The sequence below is a fragment of the Globicephala melas genome, chromosome 13 (assembly GCF_963455315.2).
Source record: "Globicephala melas chromosome 13, mGloMel1.2, whole genome shotgun sequence".
NCBI lineage: Eukaryota > Metazoa > Chordata > Mammalia > Artiodactyla > Delphinidae > Globicephala > Globicephala melas.
The window spans coordinates 60281436-60305851 of record NC_083326.1 but is presented as its reverse complement, the minus strand read 5'-3'; the positions used below and the strand labels follow the sequence as shown (position 1 = coordinate 60305851).

The following is a 24416-nucleotide window of genomic DNA, read 5'->3' as shown; positions in this document are numbered from 1 at the left end:
CTGAGCCTGGAAGTATCTTGCCATATTAGACATGACGGAAATTACCAAAGACTACTAAGGTGAAAGGACTCAGGAGCCGGCTACTAGCCAATCTGATCACCAATACGATAACTGCAAGGGGCTGAAACAGTAGGAAGTTTAAGTCCATGAGTCCATAACAACACGGCAAAGAGGAAAGGGAAGGAAAGGAAGGAGGACGGAAAGCTGACTGTACATCATCAGAGGGACACTGTAACCAACTCATTTTTTGAAAGCCTATAACTTAAGAGAAAGCTTTAGAACTCCACCATTGAATGAATCAGCGGGTATCAGATGAGCTCCAGTTACTCTCTAACTAATACTATGAAGCAGTAATGACAAAGTCACCATTACACAACCTTGAATGAATCAATGGACTTAAACTGTATTTACTCACTTCCAACTGCACTGACATTTGGGGCTGGAGAATCTTTGTTGTGGGGACAGTCCTGTGCATTGTAGGACGCTGAGCAGCATCCCCGGCCTCTACCCACTAGACGTCTGTAGACCCCTCCACGTTAGCTGTGACAACCAAACATGTCTCCAGACACTGACAACTGTCCCGTTGGGGGGCAAACCACCCCTGGCTGGGACCACTCATCTACACACTGCATACCAACGGCTGCTAACTTCAAAACAAACAAAATCAGACATTAGGTACCTCCCTGAGAGAACAGATAACCACCTACAAAGTAGTCTTGCCTCTCCCTCACCGCAAAAATAAGCCTCAATTTAATCAAGTCTCTAGATCCAATGACAGGAAATACCAAAGACAGCAGAGAAGTTAAAAGATACCTGAAGGATGCAATCAGCAAAATCTAGTCCGTGGGAAAGTCTACAGGACAAACTCGGTTTCTTTAATAAATAATTTACAAGAGAAAAACAGAGGGAATCTATAGATTAAGAGACTTAAGAAACATACCATCCAATAGCAGTATGTGGACTTTATTTTGATTTCAAATCAAACAAACTGCAAAAAAACAAATGTTTAGGGCTTCCCTGGTGGCGCAGTGGTTGAGAGTCCACCTGCCGATGCAGGGGACACGGGTTCGTGCCCCAGTCCGGGAAGATCCCACATGCCGCGGAGCGGCTGGGCCTGTGAGCCATGGCTGCTGAGCCTGCGTGTCTGGAGCCTGTGCTCCGCAACGGGAGAGGCCACAACAGTGAGAGGCCCGCGTATCGCAAAAAAAAAAAAAAAAAAAAAAAAGAGATGAATGGATAAAGAAGTTGTGGTATATATATACAGACTGGAATATACAGATACAATGGAATATTATTTCAGCCATTAAAAAAAGGAAATCCTGCCATTTGTGACAACATGGACGAAACTCTAAGGGCATTATGCTAAGTGAAATAAGTCAAAGAAAGACAAATACTGTATGAGCTCACTTATGCATGGAATCTTAAAACAAAACAACAAAGCCCCAAACTTGTAGAAAGAGATCAGGTTTGTGGTTACCAGAAGCGGGGAACGGGGAGGAAGGACTGGATGAAGGGTGCCAGAAGGTACAAAATTGAAGATAAACAAGAACTGGGGATGTAATGTACCACATGCTGACTCTAGCTAACACCACTGTTTGGTATATTGACAGCTGTTAAGTGAGCAGACCCTAAGAGTTCCCATCAGAGGGGGAAAAACTTTTTTTTTGGGTAGCTATATGAGATGGTGGATGTTAACTAAACTTACTGTAGTAATCATTCCACAATATATGTAACACTAGTGTTTATGCTGACACCTTAAACTTATACAGTGCTGTATGTCAACTATAGCTCAATAAAACTAGAAATAAAATAAGTCAACCGAGATGAATGTGCTCTTTTCTTGGTTCCAATAATAGGAGTTATGCAAGCTATTAGCGTCCTGGCAGCCTAGCAAAAGAGAAAGTAAACTCCAAATGGGAAGCATCAACATACCATCAAAAGCTCACTTTCCAGTAACAACATATGTATTCACATTTTTTTGTTTTCGGCAAATATTTCAAAATCCCTTTAATAAGGCATTAAAAACACAGTAAATGATTTGGTCAACACCTAATTACCATTCAGGCACTTCTTCATTTCAGCTTATCCTAAGAGTAACACAACAATTGACCCCACGTATTTAATCTGCAAGTTTACTTTTCAATAGGGCAAATGGCCTCCAGAGCAAAGAAAAAAGTCATGTAAAATTATAATCTGATTGTGCCAAACAATTCTATTTATCCATATTATTTTATATGTTAAATCACACACACAAAAACCTACTTACCCTTCAAGCCCCTCCTACAAACCACAGAAAAAAATTCAAATTTGCGTTTCAGAAAAGGAATAAAGTGACCACAACCCATTCTCTAAGACTACCTTTTAGGGCTTCCCTGGTGGCGCAGCGGTTGAGAGCCTGCCTGCTGATGCAGAGGACACGGGTTCATGCCCCGGTCTGGGAAGATCCCACATGCCGCGGAGCAGCTGGGCCCGTGAGCCATGGCCACTGAGCCTGCGCATCTGGAGCCTGTGCTCCGCAACAGGAGAGGCCACAACAGTGAGAGGCCCGCGTACCCCAAAAAAAAGAAAAAAAAAAAAAGACTACTTTTTAAACTCCATGCACATACACTTCAGTCCCTCAAATTGTATTTGCCTCACACTAATCAAAAAGCAACATAAAAATTATTTACTAAGGAATAAAATCAGATTATTTTGATCAATAGTGAACAAAATATCTGGAAATAGCCAAATTTGGAATAAACTGTTTGTCCATGTAAATTAAATCTTATCCCCAGACTGCAGGTATATAGTTGCCAAAAAGTGGTTTATGTCTGTAATTTAATTATATTTATGTATACACATGTCTCATTCTAACAAAGAACTTGAAGTGGTTTAAGTAGCAAAATTTTGGTAGAATTAGGCGGTTCTTCTCCATCATCCAGCTTGTATCTAAAAGTATTTTTCTTCTTGAACAAAATGTTATGAAATGAAAAGAGCATATACACATTAAGTTTTTAAAAACCGTAAACACTGAGTCTGATAAAGTGGAACAGCCATATCACACAATCACAAAGGCCAAAACCAGAAGCAGAATTCAATCTCAAAGTAACTGAGAGCTTAATAGCTTCCAATTTTCTTATATTTTCCTACTTACCAATTTATCATTTTCATTGGGCATTTCAAATACACATCTCAATTTAGAATCCATCAATTCATCGGGTTTTGCCTCTTTCCACTGAAAGCAAACAAAACCAAACAATGAGACAGAGGAGATACAATGGGGACAAATAGGTTTCGCCTCAAGGGACAACTGAAGGGTTAGCGTAGCTGCCGTGCGTGTCTGTGTGTGTGTGTGTGTGTGTGTGTGTGTGTGCGTGCGCGTGCGCAGGGGGTTCCCCAGGTCAGCCAGGACTACAGCTGCCTGTACACACTGCGTTATTCTCACCCACCACAGGTACCGGCAATGCCACAGAACTTCCTATAGAACCCTACGAAGAGCTACTATCACAATCCATTAAAATCACACTAACAGCCCTAGAGATTACAGGACTTCACTCTTAATAGCAGCACTTCAAAACTGTCTCTAAGGCGTACTATTTCAAAATTCCTTCGTTCTTGAAATGAGTCAGGGTTATCTGTAGTGAACAGATTTACAGATTTTGTTAATTTTAAAAACCAGGTTTCTCAATGGAGAACTAAACAAAACCCACAGTTTAAACAACATTTCCCCAGACAACTTCTGTTCAACTTCTCTACTCACCACGGCTTCCATATCTGAAATGTTTGGTGGAGCAAAGATGGTCTGTACCATAAACTTGTGTTTACTCTTCTCATTGGGGTCATAGTCAAAAGGCTGCAGCATTACTAAAGAAGAAGAAAGGACACATGACAGTGACTTCTGCATTTGTTTGCTTCTTTGCATTCCTAGTACTCACTCACTAATTTGCAAATTTAAAGAAAACCAGGAAAGGTGCACACACTGGATTATTTACAGTAAGGATCCAGAAACAACTTTATGGTTTCCAATTATTTTTAAACTGTCTACCTTTCTGATTTGCTAAGTCTTTAACAACCCATAAAATAAACAAATGTCTACTAAAAATAAATAAATATCCATATATGATTGCCCTCTCTAAACTTAAGTTTGGAAATTTTTCAAAACTTTGCCAACATTAACTATTAAAATGCCTATAAACTCAAAATCTAGTAAATTGCCTATTAAAACCACTTATAATATAAACTTAGGTTTCACATTAGTATTTAGTGATAACAGCTCTTAAAATTAGACAACTGAAGTATTTATAGAAGAAATTCTAAGTAACATAAAAACTCACTACCATATATTAGTGTTCTGATATAACTAATTTTTCTAAAATAGATTTTAAATACACACCTATTCAAGAAGAGTTTATTAATTTGTTTAAATGAGTCTAGGACAACAAAGTGTACAAGGAAACCATACAGCCTCATGATTTCTAAACTTTTTCCAGCTTCCTAATAATTATATTCAAATTTTTTTCTGAAGTATTTATGATTTTCAGTGGCCTACAAGAGGGTTTTTAGACGTTCCATGTGGTTTAAAATTATGTAATATAAATCTAATAAGAGAATATAAAGAATGAATCAGCAATTGTACACAATATGTATACAATATTGTGGAGATTACTTCCCTGCTAATATTTAGATTATTTCTAAGATAGACAGATGTCAACATTTTCAAAAAGACAGATGAAATGAAGCAAATGTAAGAAATATCAATTATATAAGAACATCTTCTTTATAAGGTATGTCTGAGAAGTCCATTAACTCCCATCATGGTTAAAAAAAAATTTTTAAGGGCCAAATATACAGCTGTAGAAAATGCACAGGATAAATGCCCATAACCCAGATAAAGCACAGTGTATCTCCAGGAACACCCTTCACTGAACAACCACCCTACGCTATTCACTAGAAACTGGATAAAAAGAAAACTTCAAACATGGTTGTGACTTTATGACAGTCATACTTCTAAGGCTACAGACCATGTAACAAGAGGAAGACAATCTTAGCACAGATTAAAGGAGTAAATCCATAAAGGTGCATGCTAAAGGGAGAGAGAGGGAGAAAAGGAGAGAGTATGCAGACAGAGTCAATCAGGGAAGGCTGCTGGAGGAAGCGTGGCTGGAGTGCCTGCTCACCCGGAAAGGCACTGCACTGAACACTGGAGTGCCAGTTCTCAGTGGAGGAGAGGGATCAAGGGTGTGCATGGAAACAGTAACTGGTGTGTAAGGAGTTTTTAGTAAGTCAGGTGCTCAATACAAGGGGCTTATGTGAGAGAAAGGGCTTTGAGAAGTATACAGGTTCTTAAGAAACATTAATACAGTAAAACTTCAGAAAGCTAGAATCCTAAAGAAAAAGTCCTTCTGAATAGTTCCATGGATTCCTAGGGATATAGCTGTTTGCACCAAAATCTATTTTTAACCATGTGGATAGAAATAATTTTATCTTCTTCCAATTGAGCTAAAAAGCCTTGTGGGCTTAGAGAGCAACTTCCAGAACACTCGTTGCCAACTCTTCTTATTGCCCACCCATCTTCCCCATGAACTGACAGTTCGGCCAGACAAACATGAAAGCAGGCCTGCCAGGCCACCACACAAGACTCACTAAAAGCATCTTCTCTAGGCCCTCCTAGCTCTGAGTTTGGGAATACAGTTACTGAGGGAGGATTAAGTGCCCCCAAGAACTCTGACGTCTGTCCTTGACTGCCTCTGCAGTCAGGTTCCACTGATGAACATCTCAGTGAGCCTGCCCCGGGCGCTCACTCTTTGTATAATTTTCTGTTTTTAATCCACTGTGGGCTTGAAAACTAGAAAACTGATACAGAATTATTTTAATATTTTAGGAATACCTATCAGGATTACGCAGGCATGTTTTGTTTTGTTTAACATACACATGTCTAGGTTGTGTCCCCAGAGATTCTAATCTGGGAAGGTCTGCGTGTGTTCCTGCTCTCTGTGCAATTACAGCAGAGCTTCACAGAGGTGAGAACTACTGCTAGAAAATACGAGGAAATGGTCTCTGTGTGAGGCCTGAGAAGTTCTCCCATAAGTAAACTACATCCTCCTACTTGCTTCCTATCACTCTGCTATGTTAGATGGTATCATGAAAGGATATCGTCAGGGAAGTCTGAGGGCATTAACTCTGGCACTAGCACAAACTCCACGGCAGGAGTAAGCAATCCACACATGGAAGGAACCAAGCACACTCCCTGGACTACAAGTAAACACAAAAGGGGGTGACAAAACTAAAGTTTTCAAGTGCGGAACACTGTTGGCATTAACAATAAAAGGCAGAAAGACGCATCTAAGTTTACAACTATTGGCAAAAAAGAGGCACTGTACATTTTTAAGCAAAAGATTTAGGATAACACCTCCACAGCTGCATGCAATACGTAACAACAGCTAGAGATCTGAATGAATGAGGATGAGCAATCACAAAAATGATACAACATTTCAAAGACAAAATAATAAGGGCAGAGAATGTGGTAGTAAGCTGTAGAAATAAAGAACAGATACAACATTTTTTGAACGACAGTAACTGCTTACAAACTGACCACATACACCCTCACCCCAAGATAAGACATTTCCTGCAGCAGTTTGCATATAGTAAAAGAACAGCATAAATTCAGGACATGGTTTGCTACCTGAAACAGTCACAGTCAACCCTGGGTCAATAATTCCACTGTTGGGCCTCACACAGTATCGACGAGGTGCTGTAGTCTTCACTTTGAAACACACCTTTCTATCCGATGGATTTCGCAACTTAAGATTTGTAGTGACTACATCTGTGAAGGGGCCTGTAAGGTTTAAAAACCAAAAACGGGGAAAAAAAAATTTTAATTGGATTCACACACAGACACACACAAGCAGAATTCAAAACTGGATGCACATAACCTCCATTTTATATAGAGTATGTACTGAAAGTCTGTGTGCCTAAATATACCTCCAGGTATACACACACAAAGGAGTTTTCTTCCTCATTCCTTACCAGACTTTATAAAATCACTACATGAACATGTATTGTTTCTATCAAATGAAATATATTTTTAAAGTTTCAATTTATGAAATAAGCCCAAAATTGTATTCCTAGAGTATGCTCTTACCACATGACTGAAAAGATCGGGATTTCCAGTGGTCTGCAAACCAATGCCAATCTTCAGATTCACCTGACAGAGCCGACCACAAAACCTCTCCATCAGAAGCCGACGAACCCAATGACAGGGTGCTCTTGCTTCACCTCAACTAAGTTTGATCCCTTCACTCGTTCATTCTTTCACTCACATATTTGTCAAGTGTTTATTAAGAGCACTGTGTCAAATGCTCTACATACAAAGTTTTTTTTAAGCTTTGATTCTACACCCAAACATAAAACTGCAAAACAAAGAACCCAAAAGGTGATGCAGTCCTGCCTGAATTAAATAAGTCCTAAACCATTTTTTGTTTAAAAAAGGGGGGAGTGAGGTGTGGAGAAACAGTACCGCCACTTTTGTTCTTGGCGGAAGAAAAGCCTAAAGATATTTTATACAGGTTTAGACAGTAAACTGAATACCTGTTAATTTGGAGACTGAAGATAAGTATGTCTCAATGGAAGCAACAACCACACACTTCTAACTAACCCAAAAGCAATTTTCAGTGGTTTCTAAAACAATTAATTTTAAGTTATACTTTTAAAAAAAAAAAAAGCTAGAAGGCTGAAATCAAAGACAACTATTATAAAGGCTATCTTTCCTTTATTAAATAAACCAGAAAAAGTATGTCTTTTAAAACTTTAAAATATTTCTAGTTTAGAGTCCAGACTGAGAAGATTCCCCAACTCTGCCAGATAAAGTTTCCCATTTTGCTGAATACTGGAAAATTATCTTAGACAAAGGCTTGAAGGGGAACAACAGACAGACAATGCAGAGGCACTAGGAAGAGAGCAGGGGCTGAAAGTAGACCTGCCTGATGCAAGGAGAGGAAAAGAAGAGACTTGAAATGAAAGGCACTTATTTCAGGTCCTAGGAAATGAATTAATTTTATCCTATGCTTAAAGTTTGTGAGTTGTAAGATATTTTCTAAAAAAATAAAGATTTGGAACTGGGATAAAAGGGAAGAGACAGAAATAAGAGAACATTAGAAGAAAGCATATAAAGGCAGAGAACCAGTTATGGAAAAAATTCTAATGTGGAATAGGCATTTAAATCAACAAGTACACATTTAAAAAATATATATATACAATATATATAAGAACTACAATCTTTTGGATAGCTTGCTTGAATTATATGGTCAAGTTAATCACTGCATTTATATATTATTTTACATCCTTTGCTGCTTCTTCAATCCCAACTGCTTGCATTTTTTGGCTAGCAGCTAACTACCCCACCATACACTGGCCCGGGGGAGTGAAGGGGAAAGCTCCAATCTGTCCATTTTGCTGCGTGAATCCACAAAATCATTGGCTAAAGACACATTTTAAACTATTAAAACTACGAGTTTTAAAGACATAGATTCCATTTCTTAACATTCTGAAAATCCATAAATTACTACAGATAACTGAGAATGTGTACATGTTTATGTGACTATTTCGACTAGGATTTTAACATTAGCATTAAGTATAAATTTATTTTTTAAAGCTTCTTAGTAAAATAACAAAGGAAACATTTTACAAAATTTTAATTTTGAAAAATCCTGTATTTTTATAACAATTATGTAAGTTTCAATTCGTAATTTTAAATTCAATTTTTTTAATTTCCCCAATTTTAGAGGAAAGTACCAACTACCCAAAACAAGGTAAAATAACTGATTTTTTAAACTGACTTAGAAAATGACGATGTGTCAATTTTCATCAACATATGAATTCTGAAACAGTACTTACATTTTATGTTGCCCAAAAGGGATTATAAATCTTAAATAATAGATTGTGGTCTTTCTAGACATAAAAATGAAGATAATATGTCAAAAGAAAAAAATTCCACCAATTCAAAAGCCAAATTCTTTACTGAATATGTTAACCTTATCAGTAAAATGTAAAATTACCTACAATAAAGCCACCTAACAAATGAATTTGAAATTTTCTACTCCACTGTGTCCCTCTAACCAAGCCTCTCACAGTAAGGGTTGCTCCCAGCAGCCAGTTCAGAGTCTGAGCCCATTTTCCTGGTTAAGATGCAAAATCAGCAAGTACTAATGACCACTAGCATAATAACCAGATTTAATTGCTTGAAGAGGTCTTAGGCAGAAACATCTGTTCCACCTTTGTGGGTCACAGAAACTCTTTAAGAATCTCATGAAAACTATATACTAACCCAGAAAAACATACACAGGCAAATATTCACAACAATTTTACCTTGGGTTTTTCTGGAGGGTGAGGGTGAGATGGGGCGATCTGGGGTGGGGGTGTATCGTGGATTCCTGGAGCCTGCAGGTTAAACAGACCCGACAGAATCTACCCTTACAGGCCCTCAAAAAGAGAGGAAAAGTTATGTAATATATCTGCTACAACACAAGCCTAAATCCAGGGTAATACTGCCACTGTCAGGTACTTCTGTCTGACATTAGGACTGGGTGGTGCTACTGTTGTGGGGTGGGGGGTAGAGAGGAACAGGATGTTAGACATTTCACAACACCCGGGTAGATCCACGCAATCAAGTACAGTATTAGGCCCCCATCCCACCAGATCTTCACATACCCCTCCAGAAATCCACACTGGTTAAAAAAAAAAAAAAAACAAACCTCTTTCCCAGAAATACATCTATTGTATAAAACAAGAAACCTTTTTCTCTTTCCCTAAAATTCTGAAAGGTGAGTTCACCATTACAGAAAATTATTCTACCAACAGCAATGTCACTCAGGACACTTAAATTCCTACAAACATCTGGTCCAGTCAGCACACATGTATGGGTGACACATTCACATGATTCTACCCACATGCATAAATACTCTCTTGCCCTTATTTCAAAATGTTAGAGAAAACCCTCTATCAGATAACTCCTCCCTTAACCTCCCTTAAATCCAAACTCATTTATTTAAGTAGGTTACAGGGATCTGGCTAATTCGTTAGTCTTCTACTATAGTCATGCCCAAACATTTACACACTGAAATGCGTATTTCATCACAAATTCACTTTCTTCTCCTTTATGTTACAGTTAGGGCATTATATTAAAAAACTTTAACTGTGTATGTTGGTATGTAATTTTATATATGAATTTCACTTCAGGATGGAAAAATGGGCATTACAAAATATAAAATATCAAAATGGGATATCGTGTCAAATAAGGTTAAAAACCACTGCATTATATCAATAATCTCCTGCTTTACTAACATCCCCTGCAATGCTTAGGTGCTTAAACCATTAAGAAAAACAAGTAAATGGTTACCATAAAAATCAGGAGTTAACTTTGCAGGGAGAAAGTACTAGGAGAGCTTTGCAACACACAAGTTCTATTTCTGAACCTGAGCAGTGACTGCAGAGCTACTAACTTCTTGATAATTCTTTAAACTGTACATATTTTTCTTTTATGAAAAACAGTAAAGATTTTTGTTTTTGTTTTTAAGAAAAGCTGACCTTTGGTGTAAGCTTAAAAAAAAAAACTGAAAGAAAAGTGAAAAGCAGTGTTTTGATGAAAAAGTGAAACATTCGAAGCAACTTATATAGGAAATAAATACTCACGTTTTGAGGATTTCTAAAACTTAATCCCTGTAATTGAAGAAAATCCTGCCATTTGTCCAATATAAATGCTTAGTTTATCATTTAGAAACAATCACTACAACAGTCCATTTTATGATTACTTGATTGTAAACTACTCACCAACCACAGGTACCACCTGATACTTCCTACTTCACAGATGAAATTTCACTGTTTATATGTAAAAATATACCATATAAAACAGAATTCCACACAATACAGATAACATTTACTTGAACTCTTTTACTGAAAAAACAAAATTAAATTTTAAAACTCCACCTTTTAATTACACAGGCTGCCCTCCTTCAATCTCCCACGCCACTTCCTGTCACTAAGTATTCTATCCTCGCTCTACTACATTATCATTCCCAGTAAGCCAAAGTCCTATTCTCAGTCCCAAATTCTAACAGATGGAAATGTAACATACATAAATACGGTCCCTGTATTAAAAAGTTTGGAAAAAACTTGGAACTTCAAAAATGTAGGAAAAGTTTAGGGCAGCTCACCCAGAAGTATGTCCTAAGTGAGACTAGCCTGACTCCTTTACCTAAATATATATTTCCGGCATGAAACGCTGTATACCTAAAATTTAGAGCAGGACTTCCCTGGTGGCGAAGTGGTTAAGAATCCACCTGCCAATGCAGGGGACACAGGTTCGAGCCCTGGTCCAAGAAGAGCCCACATGCCGCAGGGCAACTAAGCCTGTGCGCTTAGAGAATCAAATTTTATTTCAGGATAAGTGGTCCTGAATATAGCATGGAGCATTTCAGAAATAGAAAAGGCCTCTGGGATGCAGCTCAAGAATAAACAGGCTATGTGCACCAATGTTAACTCATGAACTCCGTAGCATCGTTTAGACCAGCAACCCGGAGGTCTGTTGGGAGACAAGTCTCCATGGGTCTCTAGCATTTCTGCGCCTTTTGCCAGTGGAGGCCCTGGAGGCTTTCATACAGACTGTCTTTTCAAGGATCTACTACATAGTGAACAGTCTTGCATCTGACTGTTAGCATCTCCCTCCTGAGGAGAGGGCAGGTTTGTTTGCTGTCCAGTGTGATAATGCTCAGGTCCTCCTCTGGAAAAAGGTCAGGCAGGTTTCTGTGCAGCCCATCACAAAAGGTTCAGAGGCCCTAGACTCAAGGTTTCTCACCTATGACACAAACCCACCAGGTGGGCAGCACCCACCTGCACTGAACCCCTTTGTGTTGCCCCCATGGAATCTGAGGGGCAAAGGAAACCAACACAACTATGAAGTTGCTGCCTGCAGTGCCCTGAGAATAACATCCTTTGTCTCTAAACCCAGGAGTCCCATGTCTTCTACAGCACCTTTAACACTGAAGCAGGCTCACCTTTCAGACTCTCCGGTTCTGGACAAGCTCTGAGTTCTTGGCTATGGGGTACAGACTGAGTTAGTGACCTCGGGGGGATAACAGCAGAAAGTGCAATGAACCAAAGCATGTATCTCTGAGGAGAAACAAGGGTGACCATACAACTACCAAAGCACAGTGTCCCTACCTCTCTCCCTGCACGTCTCACTTTATTATTTATGTATGTCTTAAATCACCCACTAACTATAAGCTCCCTGAGAAGAAACCAGCTCATCCCTGAATGAACTGGAGTAATTCACACTGGCCTTAACCTGAGTATGGCTAAGCAATCACATGGATCGTTCTTAGTCAACATGCAATAACAACAAAAAATATCAGAAGTAGGGCTTCCCTGGTGGCGCAGTGGTTGAGAGTCCGCCTGCCGATGCAGGGGACGCGGGTTCGTGCCCCGGTTAGGGAGGATCCCACATGCCACGGAGTGGCTGGGCCCGTGAGCCATGGCCGCTGAGCCTGCGCGTCAGGAGCCTGTGCTCCGCAACGGGAGAGGTCACAGCAGTGAGAGGCCCGCGTACCGCAAAAAAACACAAAAAATCAGAAGTATGTACGTTCTACTATGACTCTAGGTATTCATAAATCATTTACCCCAGCATGACATTTTCACTCCTCCATCCTATCTGTACTGAAACAGAACAGGTAAAAATCCTAATGAGGCAGGCTGGATGCTCAGCTCAAATATATAAATAATGTAGCTGTAGTGAAGTCAGTGATGACTACTTCAATGTTTCCACAGGTGTTAGCAAATTAACGGCTGCATTGCTGATTAAACAGCTTTCCAGTAACAAAGGGTTATGTTGCTGAATATGTCTTGCTACGTTAAGTTAATCACACATCTGAATTATACGCTGTACAGTATACAGAATATCTACTAAGAACTCCCACAGTAATAGTAGCATGGCAGCAGTAGTAAGAGTAAAAATAGTGATAACAGAAGTTTTTACAATCTAGCCTTTACTGGACACTCACCACGTATCAAGAACTTTGCGTGAATTACGTCACTAACCCTAATAACAAGCCTATGAGGCTGATACTTTTATTACTTACCCTCATTTTACAGATGAGTCAACTCTGAGTCAGAAGTTAGAATACTTGTCCAAGGTCAGACAAGCACAAAGCCACGGAGGTGGGAAGTCAGGTCTGCCTCCAGAGCCTGAACTCTCATAAATTCTCTGTATTTTATGCAAATACCTAAGCTATATTTATTTCCTAATTCATAAGCCATTCCAGGCGGATTTCTGCAGTGTTAAAGCATGAAACTGTAATCAAATCAGTAATATAAGAAAAAGATTTTTATTGGATATTTTATTGTATTTTCCTTGGTTCCACGGGATGAATATTTCTGGAAACAAGTATCAAACACCAAGAAAACAGTTTTTATGTTTTACATCAAAGAAAGCCCTAAAACATCTTCATTACAAATTTTAAAGATGAAGTTACCTTAATTTATTTACTGTACTTTTTTCCCAAACACACTGAAATCTCAGACTTGAGCGAATGTAAGCTCCATGAAGACTGGGTCTCTGTTCTATTTGCAGCTGTATCCCCAGCTGGACAATCCCTGGCATAGTAAGTACTGAATAAATATTATTGTACAAACATTAATGTAAAAATAAACAGAAGACCACTTTCCGGGAAACAAAATGAGTCATTTCTATTCAAGATGGTTTACTTATTAAAGCACTAAACATATCTTTTTATAAGCTTTAATTAACCTTACAAAAGTATGGACCCTGAGATTAATACAAAAGCCAAACCTATCTATTTTATTTAAACCTTCTACTATTTAAGGAAAGCTTTGATTTCTTAAACTGCTTCACTGCCCTTGTTTATCCACATTACATAATCAACAAAGAATTTCAAAATGTATCATGAAAAAAATGTCCAAAATCCACTTAACGTAGTAGTGTGTCATCACTAAAAAAAAAAAAAAAGTTTTCCCACTCCAGGGGCTTAAAGTTATAGTTAAAAGTAACCAACAGGCAGGAACCATGTCTCTTCTTTCTTTTTCAACACTTTCAGTTAATGCAGCAGTGTTCTGAGCACAAAGTTAAATACTCATCCATCACCTTCCTGAGGGGGAGGGGGACGCGGCAGGGGGGAGGGGGACGGGGCGGGGGGGGGGGGGGTCTGCTATTGATGGTGTAGGTACTGACTTTTGTAAAAAGCATAATGTAAAGCAGAAACTAACACACCATTGTAAAGCAATTATACCCCAATAAAGATGTTAAAAAAAAAAAGCATAATGCAGTGTGCTGAGTTAGAGGCTCACAATCCAACACCATCAACACGGTGACTGACCTTGAGCAAATCATGTCACTTCTCCAGCCCCGTCTAACCCTCCACTCTAGCTCAGTACACAAAACCATCTCTAAGACTCCTCTCAGCCCTCAAAGTATGTGATATTTATAAACAACTTTACTTACTGCCTTAACTAGAAAACACCTACTACTCCATTGTAACATGGCCAGTAATTCAATCCTAGATGATCACAGCCTCACTGACATTTTGTATAAAGCTACTAAACATTTTAGAAGTACTTTTTCTGACCCTCTGATGCACAGACTGCTCACTCTGACCTAAACAATCTTTGTGACACAGTCCTGAAAACAAGTGGGAGAGTATAAACAACGCTGTCTTCACACAGAAATGAAACATTTTGATTTGTAATATTTTTATATAAGTCTTATGTCCTTCCACTGTGTAACTTTCTAGAGAAAAATAAGATGTACACACAAAAAAAATTTTTTTTCATGCTTGCACTCAGGATTAAACATTAAATATGCTTAAATTAACACCTTTGTTAAAACAGAAGTAAGTGTTCCATATCTGAAGAGTTTACTTTTTAAAATCTAGGTAGGTAGGATGGGAAAGAATAAAAGAGAAATGGATATCTTCGGGAGAACCTGAAATAAATGTTTTTAACACCATTTACAGATCTGAAGTTCCTGTTAGATTATAAGCAAGATACTTATAACATGGGAAAATTATCACAATAATATTAACTAAAAAATATAGGATATAAAAGAGTCATACACAGAAAAAATAATCAACTGTTAACAGTGATTATTTAGGGACTTCCCTGGTGGTCCAGTGGGTAAGACTCTGTGCTCCCAATGCAGGGGGACCTGGGTTTGACCCCTGGTCAGAGAACTAGACACTGCATGCATGCCGCAACTAAGAGTTCACATGCCACAATTAAGAAGTCTGTATGCTGCAACTAAGACCTGGCGCAGCCAAAATAAAGAAATAATTTTTTTTTTTTTAAGAAACTGGTTATTTATAGGTGGTAGGACTAAGTAATTTTTATTTGCTTTATACTGTTCCATGCTTTTTCAACTTTCTACATTAAGCATTGATTTTATAATCAGAAGGGACTTTTAAACATGAATTCATATTACCTTAATTTGTTCAGAAAATCTTTTATTTTTAAAGTGGAGGGGTGGGGACTGAAAAGATACAGAAAAAGCTATCTTTTGAAGATGCTGTTACTGAGATTTTTGGCAGTAGGAACAGTACTTAGAAAACAAAACCAAGGGATTCATCTTCCCCTATAAGCTATAAAAGTAAAATCTGTTCATAGAGAAAACAGAAAACAAACTCCATGATGTAAAGGTGCTCTATACCTTTAAAGGTATAGCAGTCACTCCAATTCATGTCAGATTATCCAAATACCAAAATAAAAATATGTATGTGTATATATATATATACACACACACGTGTAAATATATATGGATGAGTAGATATATATGGAAGTATATAGCTACAAAATAAAAGGCTGTCAAAATGTAGGCCCATAAGAAATCTGTCAATTTATATTACAAACTAGTACTTTAAAACTCTCTCATATTAACAATTCTTTAACATAACTATTTTTAAAAATGGCCACTGAATCCAATCACATCCTTTAAAAGCTTAACCATAAGTAACTAAACATCTCATTCATTTAAACCTGAATTTTGAAAACAGTACCAAATGTTCAAGGTAACTATCCTAGAGAACTCCCCAAATGCCAAAGAAAAGTAGCTAAGCTAACTATGGTATATTGGGACTTCCCTGGTGGCACAGTGGTTAAGAATCCGCCTGTCAATGCAGGGGACACGGGTTCGATCCCTGGTCTGGGAAGATCTCACATGCTGCAGAACTAAGCCTCTGCGCCACAACTACTGAGCCTGTGGCTCTAGAACCCGCAAGCCACAACTACTGAGTCCACGTGCCACAACCACTGCAGCCCACGTGCCTAGGGCCCATGCTCCGCAACAAAGAGAAGCCACCGCAATGAGAAGCCCCCGCACCACAATAAAGAGTAGCCCCTGCTTGCCACAACTAGAGAAAGCCCGTGCGCAGCAATGAAGACCCAATGCAGCCAAAAATAAAATAAAATTTTTAAAAAAAAATAAATTTTAGGGCTTCCCTGGTGGCGCAGTGGCTGAGAGTCCGCCTGCCAATGCAGGGGACGCGGGTTCGTGCCCCAGTCCGGGAGGATCCCACATGCCGCGGAGCGGCTGGGCCCGTGAGCCATGGCCACTGAGCCTGCGCATCCGGAGCCTGTGCTCCGCAACGGGAGAGGCCACAACAGTGAGAGGCCCACGTACCACAAAAAACAAATAAATTTAAAAAAAACTATGGTATATTAATGACGCGGCAACAAAAATGGTATTTATAAAAATTTAAGACATTAGTTGAGGTTATTTTTATAAAGTGAAATGTGTCACCGTCATAAAGTTGAACAGTCTCATAAATGTTGAAGTCTAATTCTATTTAAGCAAGGCATTTTATTATGAAGAATAAAATCATACTTAAGCATTGATTATAAAGATGAAAGCAATCTCAATGACACAGGACATGAGGTACAGCTGGTCTCACAGAAGGCTGCATTCAAGAGAAACTGATACTGGAACCACAAGACCTCTCTTGCCTGCTTTCCTCTCCCTGTTCTCTCTCAACTGGCTACTTCTGCTTGACATGGCCCAAATCAGCCACTGTCTCCAAGTCTCTGCGACCTCAAAACTCTAAAACCTATCGTGTTTAAAGAGGAGGCTTCCACATTGTGACTAATCATCAGTATGTATATATTGGCTGGCCAGCGAGGTGCCCACCACTGAACCCTCAGCACTGTCTGGACGAAGAGGGATCCTGTGAACTTACACGCTGCTTAGACCTACTTGCCTCTAATACAGTCTATGGGCAGGGCCCATTCTCTGAGAAATAAATACCCCAAACTAATCTACCACGCTCTCACAAGAGACCACCAATTGATCCTAACAGTAAGAGCCCAATGAAAACAGATGTATGTACAGTTAGTTATAAATTAGATTTGCTTTCAAACAAACATGATTGTCTTGATTGTCTACTTGTCTTTATATGCCTTGATTTCTGAACTGCTACGGTATAGTTACAGACTTGTTTTCTATTGACCTAATATAACTGCTTTATTATTAAAAAAAAAGACTTCAACCTGTATAAAAGGCTTAAGTTATTAATAAAAAATAAAACAAAGTATTACAGGTAGGACAAATGAAACTTTTGATATAATCTCTCAAAGTAATGAGTCTAATAACAAAATAATTTTTTTCTCTTACCATTAAAAGCACTGAATGTTCATTGCAGAAATCTTGGAAAACACAGAAAAGTAAAAACGTGAAAACAAAAGCATCCTAAAGTAGAGCTAATGACTGCTAACGTTATTTCCTTTCTGATCTTTTCCCTCACACATATTACCATAAATGCACTCATACTTATGCAACTTTTCACAGGAGGGATAAGGCGGTCATCACCAATGAACTTAACATCACTAGAAGTTGGACAACCAGACGTTATCCACACCTGATGTGACACAATTCTATCTATGCAGTATTTTTACCAAAAAAATACTGAAACCTGAATCTTCAAGCCCTTAAATCCAACTCCAAATTTACAGGAACTACATACCAGAAATATCAATACGGGACATTCCACTGGACAACAACCTGGTCTTTTCAACAAGTAAATGGTATAATAAAAAGGAAGTGGTGGAGGCACTGTTAAGATTAAGATGACCTGGATACAACAGCCACATGCAATGCACAGACTGAACAAACCAACTAAAAACCAGGACTGTAATTGGGAAGATTTCAATAGATGAAATATCAGATTATTGAAAAATTATTTTTGGTTTTATTAAGTGACAATGGTGTCATGATTCTGCAAATAAAATTACCCTTTTTTTGTTTATCAGAAATGCAAGCTCAGGTATTTAGGCTTGAGATGTTAACAGCCAGAATTTGTTTAAAATACTGTGGTAACCCTGCCTCCCCAAAAAACACAGTACAATACTAATAATCATTAAACTTAAGTATATATGAAATTATTAAATTATTAAATTTAAGAGTATAGAGGTTTCATTAAGTGTATAGAGTTTTTTTGGGTTTTTTTTAAGTGTATAGAGGTTTCTATGAATGTTTGAAAGTTTTCATAAGAAATTTTAAACAGATTAATTTGAGTCACTTTTCAGTTATAATAAACCCAGGAAACAAGCATTTTCAAAAATAACCCCCTCTTGCATTTAGTTCTTTTTTTAACAAGAATTTTCTTTGGTAGTTATACAAAATAATATTACATTTTGTGGTCTGTAAAGTTTAATAAGCTGGCAAACATGTAATTTTCTTTTAAACCAACTTTTTATGAAGGAAAGTAGGATCCATCCTGTATTAACCACTATCTCCTCTGAAAAACAGTTCTTTGAAGGGTCGGTCAATCAAGATAGAAAAGCAACAAGAAAAAGAGAGTCAGGAAGAGCCTCTGAGAAAATAAAAGGGTCCTTGCTAACAAATTCTCTTCACAGACCATCTCTGCATGGTTACGGAAGGTCTTACTTAAAGGAAATCTAACAGTAAACCAACAACAAAATTACCAACACTAACAATCACAAAATACCAAACTTTGCAGAACTTAACTCAACCAAGGTCTCCCAATTCTTTACATATGTAAAGAGAAAAACTGTGTTTTCCTTTTGCAGGGAAAACTTGTGTCTTCCTTTTGCACTCAACTGTCATATACGTTCACAAACCCTGACAGGCGGACTACCACCCAAGAAATCACCCAGTCCCACTTCTCACTTAACAAATGAAAAAGGTGAAGCATAAAGAATGAACAATGTATCTACTGTTAGTCAGCTCTTAACAAAATACCCTTTTCTGGAACTACAAAACTCTGAAAACACAAGTACCTGAAAAGGCAGATGAAAAACCCTACTGAAAAGAGATCCAAAGCAGAAAACACAAGAATTACAGGAGAAATCATCTGAATCTTATTAGTGCAATCAACACTCACTGGACAATCATCCCATGCCAGATCTTGTTATTATGGACATAAAAATAAATGAGCATATCCTCAAGTAATTTACAGTACAGACTGTGAGAGAAAAGTACGTAAACATAAATACTACACAATGGTGAGTGCTGTAACTGCAGACAAGCACAAGCTCGGATAGTGGCATGAAGAAGGCAGTGACCAAGTGGCCTGGGAAAATCAAAGACAGCACAAGAGGAAGGGGCTCTTGAAGTGGAGAAAGCCTGCCTGACAGGAGGGAGGACAACACTCTGAAAAGAGCACCTGGAGAGGCTTGCAACAGCTGAGAGCGTCTGGGGAGATGGTTTCATATAACCAAAGCTACGGCAGGAGAGAAATGAAGAGGCAGGCGGTGGATGTGGAGCTTTGTCAAGTGCATAATGGGAAAATGGTGCAGGTTCTTCCACCCAGGGAGCAACGGTATCAGGTGTGCATCTTTCAAAGGGTAGTTCTTTCTAGCATCCATGTAGATGACAGGCCGGAGGGAGGGGATGCTAGAGAAAAGGAGACCAGCTGCTGACCAGTAAGGGAAAGAGAGTCACCTGAAGCAAAGAAATTAGCCAAGCCCAGAGCGCTCCCGAGTAACACGCCCTAACACGCCCGTACCACCAAGGCCTACGATTCACCTCCTCATGACAACCCTGAAAGGACCTAAATGTAGCTAACCTGCCAAGGAGATCGGGACCTTCTTCCCCCACTCCCCCTGGGTAAAACGCACCCGTTCTCACAAGACAGCCAGTGCTTGTTGTCCCCTCTCTCCAGGTGTGTAAGCCAGAAATCAGAGCCTTCAAGACACACTCTCCCAGTGCACACACCTAAGAGACTGCCGGGTCTCACCAGCTTTACGGTCTTTAACTTTTTGCATCTCCAACACCACCCCACAAGCGGTCACCTCTTGCGTGGACAGCAGCCGCCGCCTAATTCATCTCTCCCTCCCATATTACTCCATGTTGCTACCACAAGTGTGTTTCCTTAACTACAAATATGACATCACTCCACTACCTCCACACCTGTACTGTTCTCCCACTTAACATCAATGTAAAAAACCAGTGTGGGATATGCGGAGTTTGAGATGTCTGAGCAACATTCAAATCCAGATGTCAATAAGTAATTAGTATGTATTCCAAAGGTGATTTTAAGTCTGAATTCAACACAGATTTGGGAGTGTACCAATGTGTGCAAAAAGTGAGTAAGCAGGGGAAAGAGAGGACCTTGAAACAAGGAAGCCTGAACAAGGGAAGTTCAGAGTGAGATAAAGTTAAACTAAGTCAGAATCTCAGAAACATGAGCATTTAAGAAAAAGGTCACAAATGAGACAGTAAAGAGCAAAGAAGAAAACTAGAAGACAACTGTATCACAGAAGTCAAATGAATCGAGTTTTTAAAAAGACGAACTGTCAATAATGGCAAGTGCCAAAGAGAGGTCAAGGGAGAGAGAAAGTGGCAGTGGTCACTGCAGTAGCAATCAGGAAGCTGTGAGGACAGTGGACAGGAGGAGAGGAACAGGGAGACTGGGAACATGAACTACTTTTCCAAGAAGTCTGACTGCAAAGGAAATGAAGCACAGGAGGGACAAGTACCACAAGGAGCTGGGAGTCAAGGAAGTATTTTGTTGGCTTATTTGTTTTTAAAATGAAAGACTGAAGTGCATTTTTATGTTTAAAGGAAGAAGCCAGTGGTTGAAAATATGACCAAGAAAATATCTGATGGAGCATGGTCTGAGTCATGAAAGACTTTTACCTTAACCAGCAAAAATAGCAGAACAAATAAGCTTAAATATGAGAAGGGTTTTTCTTTCTCAGAGACGAAAGTGTGGACGTGTGCCGACGAACAGGTGTAACAAGAGGAGACAGCACATCACGGAAGGGCTTGTATGTCACACTAAGAGTTAGGCTTTTATCTGGTGGGCAGTGGAGAGCTCGTTGAAAACTATTAAGGAATGGAGTAATAAGACAACCATGTCCTATTTGGGGGGGCGGTGAGAGGGGGCCGGAATCACCCCAGGGATTTGATGTAGCCACTGTGAAACAGGAGTGATCTGAAATACGTAAAAATGTGCCAAATACCCAGCAAGAAGAGGAGTATTCCCCATCCTCACTCAGGCCTCTTCATCGTGATGTGCTGCTGTTCAAAGATGCTTTGGCTGACACACTGCAGGTCCCTCGTCACTCAGAGAGCTTAGTTTTCTTTACTGATGTTACTGTTATGGGCCACCTTCAATACAGTGGTTTTAGTCTATTTTCCTCTTTCTCTGATCATTAAGAGGAAGAATACATTCACAATTTATTTTAGCATTTTCTAAACTTTCTTCTCCAAACTCTCCTCTAGAATTACTAACAGGTTGGAAAAATAACAATGTTGTATAATACAAAGGAAGAAATTTTATAATAGTAAATAAACATTTTTAAGGACCCCCCCAAAAAAGTCTCTCACATGTAATACCAAATTTCAAATCTGAATTCTAGGTCAAATTACTGCCAGGGCTTAAACAACAGAATTTGAAACTATCTACCTCTTTTTTGTTACTAATGCAACAAAAGAAGTACTTTAGAATTCATGACATCATTATAAAAGGCTTTTCATATAAACAATTGTATAAAACAATAAACTTCAATAAAATAGAGGTATGTGGAAAGTCTATTAAACTGCTCTCTGCTTCTCCACAATTGTGCAGTGATGATAATTCATATCAAGGTGACTCTGTTATGCATATAACAGAAAAATTCACCACCCAACCTCAGAATGATTCAATGACTCACTCCTGGAGAAACCATCTCAATCAAATGTAAAGTCAAACTAATTCAAATAAACCTACCAGCAGGTGACATTTGGCAAAACTATCCTTTAATAGACTTTTACTTAAACTGAAAATTACGGGTAATTCACGGTAGAGTTAAATGACTTTTTATACCACCATCAAATGAAGCATAAAGAGATTGTTGATTCTAACTGAGTCTCCTCACTTAGTGTTGAACTGCTCTTCGGAATACAGACAGCTTTCCATCAGAGCAATCTATTTACCTTTGACTAAAAGAATAACTTTTATTAAGAAGTTCAAATGACACCAAATGTCACTTCCCAATTCATCCTACCCCTCCTCTTTCCCAATCCTCCCCATTACCCCACTTTTAAACCGAAGCACACAGCAACCCACTGGGTATTTAAGTACAAGCCAACCTTCTCTCACATCAGTAAAGGAGCAAACCATTCCCTTGACCAGCCCTCCCCCTTCCCCATTTGAAAGCAAGCTGCTTCCTAAAGCAAGCCGGGAGGAAGGAAGAAGGGGCTTCTTTCCTCATACTTGTTTTGCCTCTGTTACAGCATCTATATGTCTTTTCCGTCTAGGAGTTCTTCAAGGGCTGAGATAAAACCTAGCACATTTTACTGTTATTGATTGTATGCTTACCCCATTAAACCAAACTAACTGTGGACCTTTCCTCCACCTTGCTTAGCACTGAATCCCCAAATGTAAGCTGATACCTGCTGAATAAATTACTCATTGTTGAATACTCTTAATCAAATATAGAGATGACACAAATCTTTTTTTTAAGTTTTTTTTAAGTCTTTATTGAATTTCTTACAATATTGCTTCTGTTTTATGTTTTTGGTTTTTTGGCGGTGAGGCATGTGGAAACCTAGCTCCCCCACCAGCGCTAGAAGGTGAAGTTTTAACCACTGGACCACCAAGGAAGTCTCAGCACAAAGCTTTCACTAGTGTTTGCTAAGTAAATGGCCCAAGTGAATGTGTGTCCCTATAAAATTTCCAGTGAAACTCTTTTTTTTTAAGTCAACTTGTGTCCAAACTTTAATAGGCCCTGTGAACTACTTTCATCCATAACACAAGAACCTGTTCTATCATCATAGCTAGTAAATCTTCAATACCTGAAATGAGTTAACTATTTGGCAAGTCACTGTGTAGGCTTTTTGGTTGTTTTTTTAACTTGCCTCTTCGCTATTACTAGTGTCTTACTATGGAAACATTACAACTTCTCTAAGCAGAAAGCATCAAACTCTGAGAACATTTCCTAACCTAAAACTAGTTTTAACGGCATCCAAGTCCCTTATGGCAACATCAATAGGTTAACCAGAAGAGGAAACTTCCTCTGTAAACTCAGCCTCCCAAAAAATAAAAGCAAAATACTAAAATTCTCGGAAGAACCACACACCATAAAGGTTTACATTAAATTCCTCCACCCTAAGATAATAGCTATTTGAGTTAGGTATTACCTAAATCATTATATTCATGATTCCCCAAAAGTTTTTTTTTCCTTTCGCCTAAAACTGTAAAATCATGCCGCGCACATAAACTTGCTACAATAAAATGCACTTAGCGCCTCTCAAAATATTAATATTTCATGGAGTTGTCTTAAAACCAAATCTTTACCTAACAAGCAGCTCACTGACATTTCCATTCAAAGAAATTCGGAAACGCACTAGAGCTCCCAAAATGAAAGCTTTATACAAAACTCCTCTCATAACGTCGGAATACAACATTTTAAAACTCCTAAACTTATTTAAAGCGTTTCCTATGGAAACAATCTGTTTTCTTTTCGGACTCAACCTTGGACTACAACGAAGGATTTGATTTAAGCACTAGAGCGGCCACGCATCTCACAGGCTCCATGCTCGGCACAGTCCCTGAATTAAGGACAAGATACGGACTCCTGCACAAGCAATCGGATTCGGTCTCCCCGTGACGGGAGCTGGGACGGACCCCGCTTCCCCGCAGGCTCCCCGCACGCCCTCAGCATCCCCAGGAGAAACCCGCCCGAGGCGCTCCCTCGGGCCCAGCAGCCCCCGGAGTCCACGTGCAGGTGTCGCCCCGGCGCAGGTGTCGCCCAGCGCGGAGGACGTCCGGCCGCCTGTCCCCGCTGACGCAGAGCCCGGCCCGCGCCCGGCCGCCCGCCCCACCCCCCACACACACCCCCACCCGCCCCGCCGCCCACGTCCGGACCCCGCCCCGGCCCGCGGGCCAAGGACGAGGCCGCCGCAGCAGCGAGGCGGCCGCGCGCCGCAACATGGCGGCGGG

General features: G+C 39.3%; 1 protein-coding gene across 1 annotated transcript in view; it reads right to left on the bottom strand.

Annotated features, from left to right (window-relative positions):
- The window catches only part of VAPA (VAMP associated protein A), a 40104-nt gene that overhangs the window by 15221 nt on the left and 467 nt on the right, over positions 1–24416 (bottom strand). The window contains exons 2-4 of the mRNA XM_030836604.3: positions 6662–6814; positions 3740–3843; positions 3134–3214 (exon numbers count right to left, since the gene is read on the bottom strand). Of these exons, the coding sequence (XP_030692464.1) occupies positions 3134–3214; positions 3740–3843; positions 6662–6814 (338 nt within the window). The remainder of the gene's footprint in view (positions 1–3133; positions 3215–3739; positions 3844–6661; positions 6815–24416) is intronic.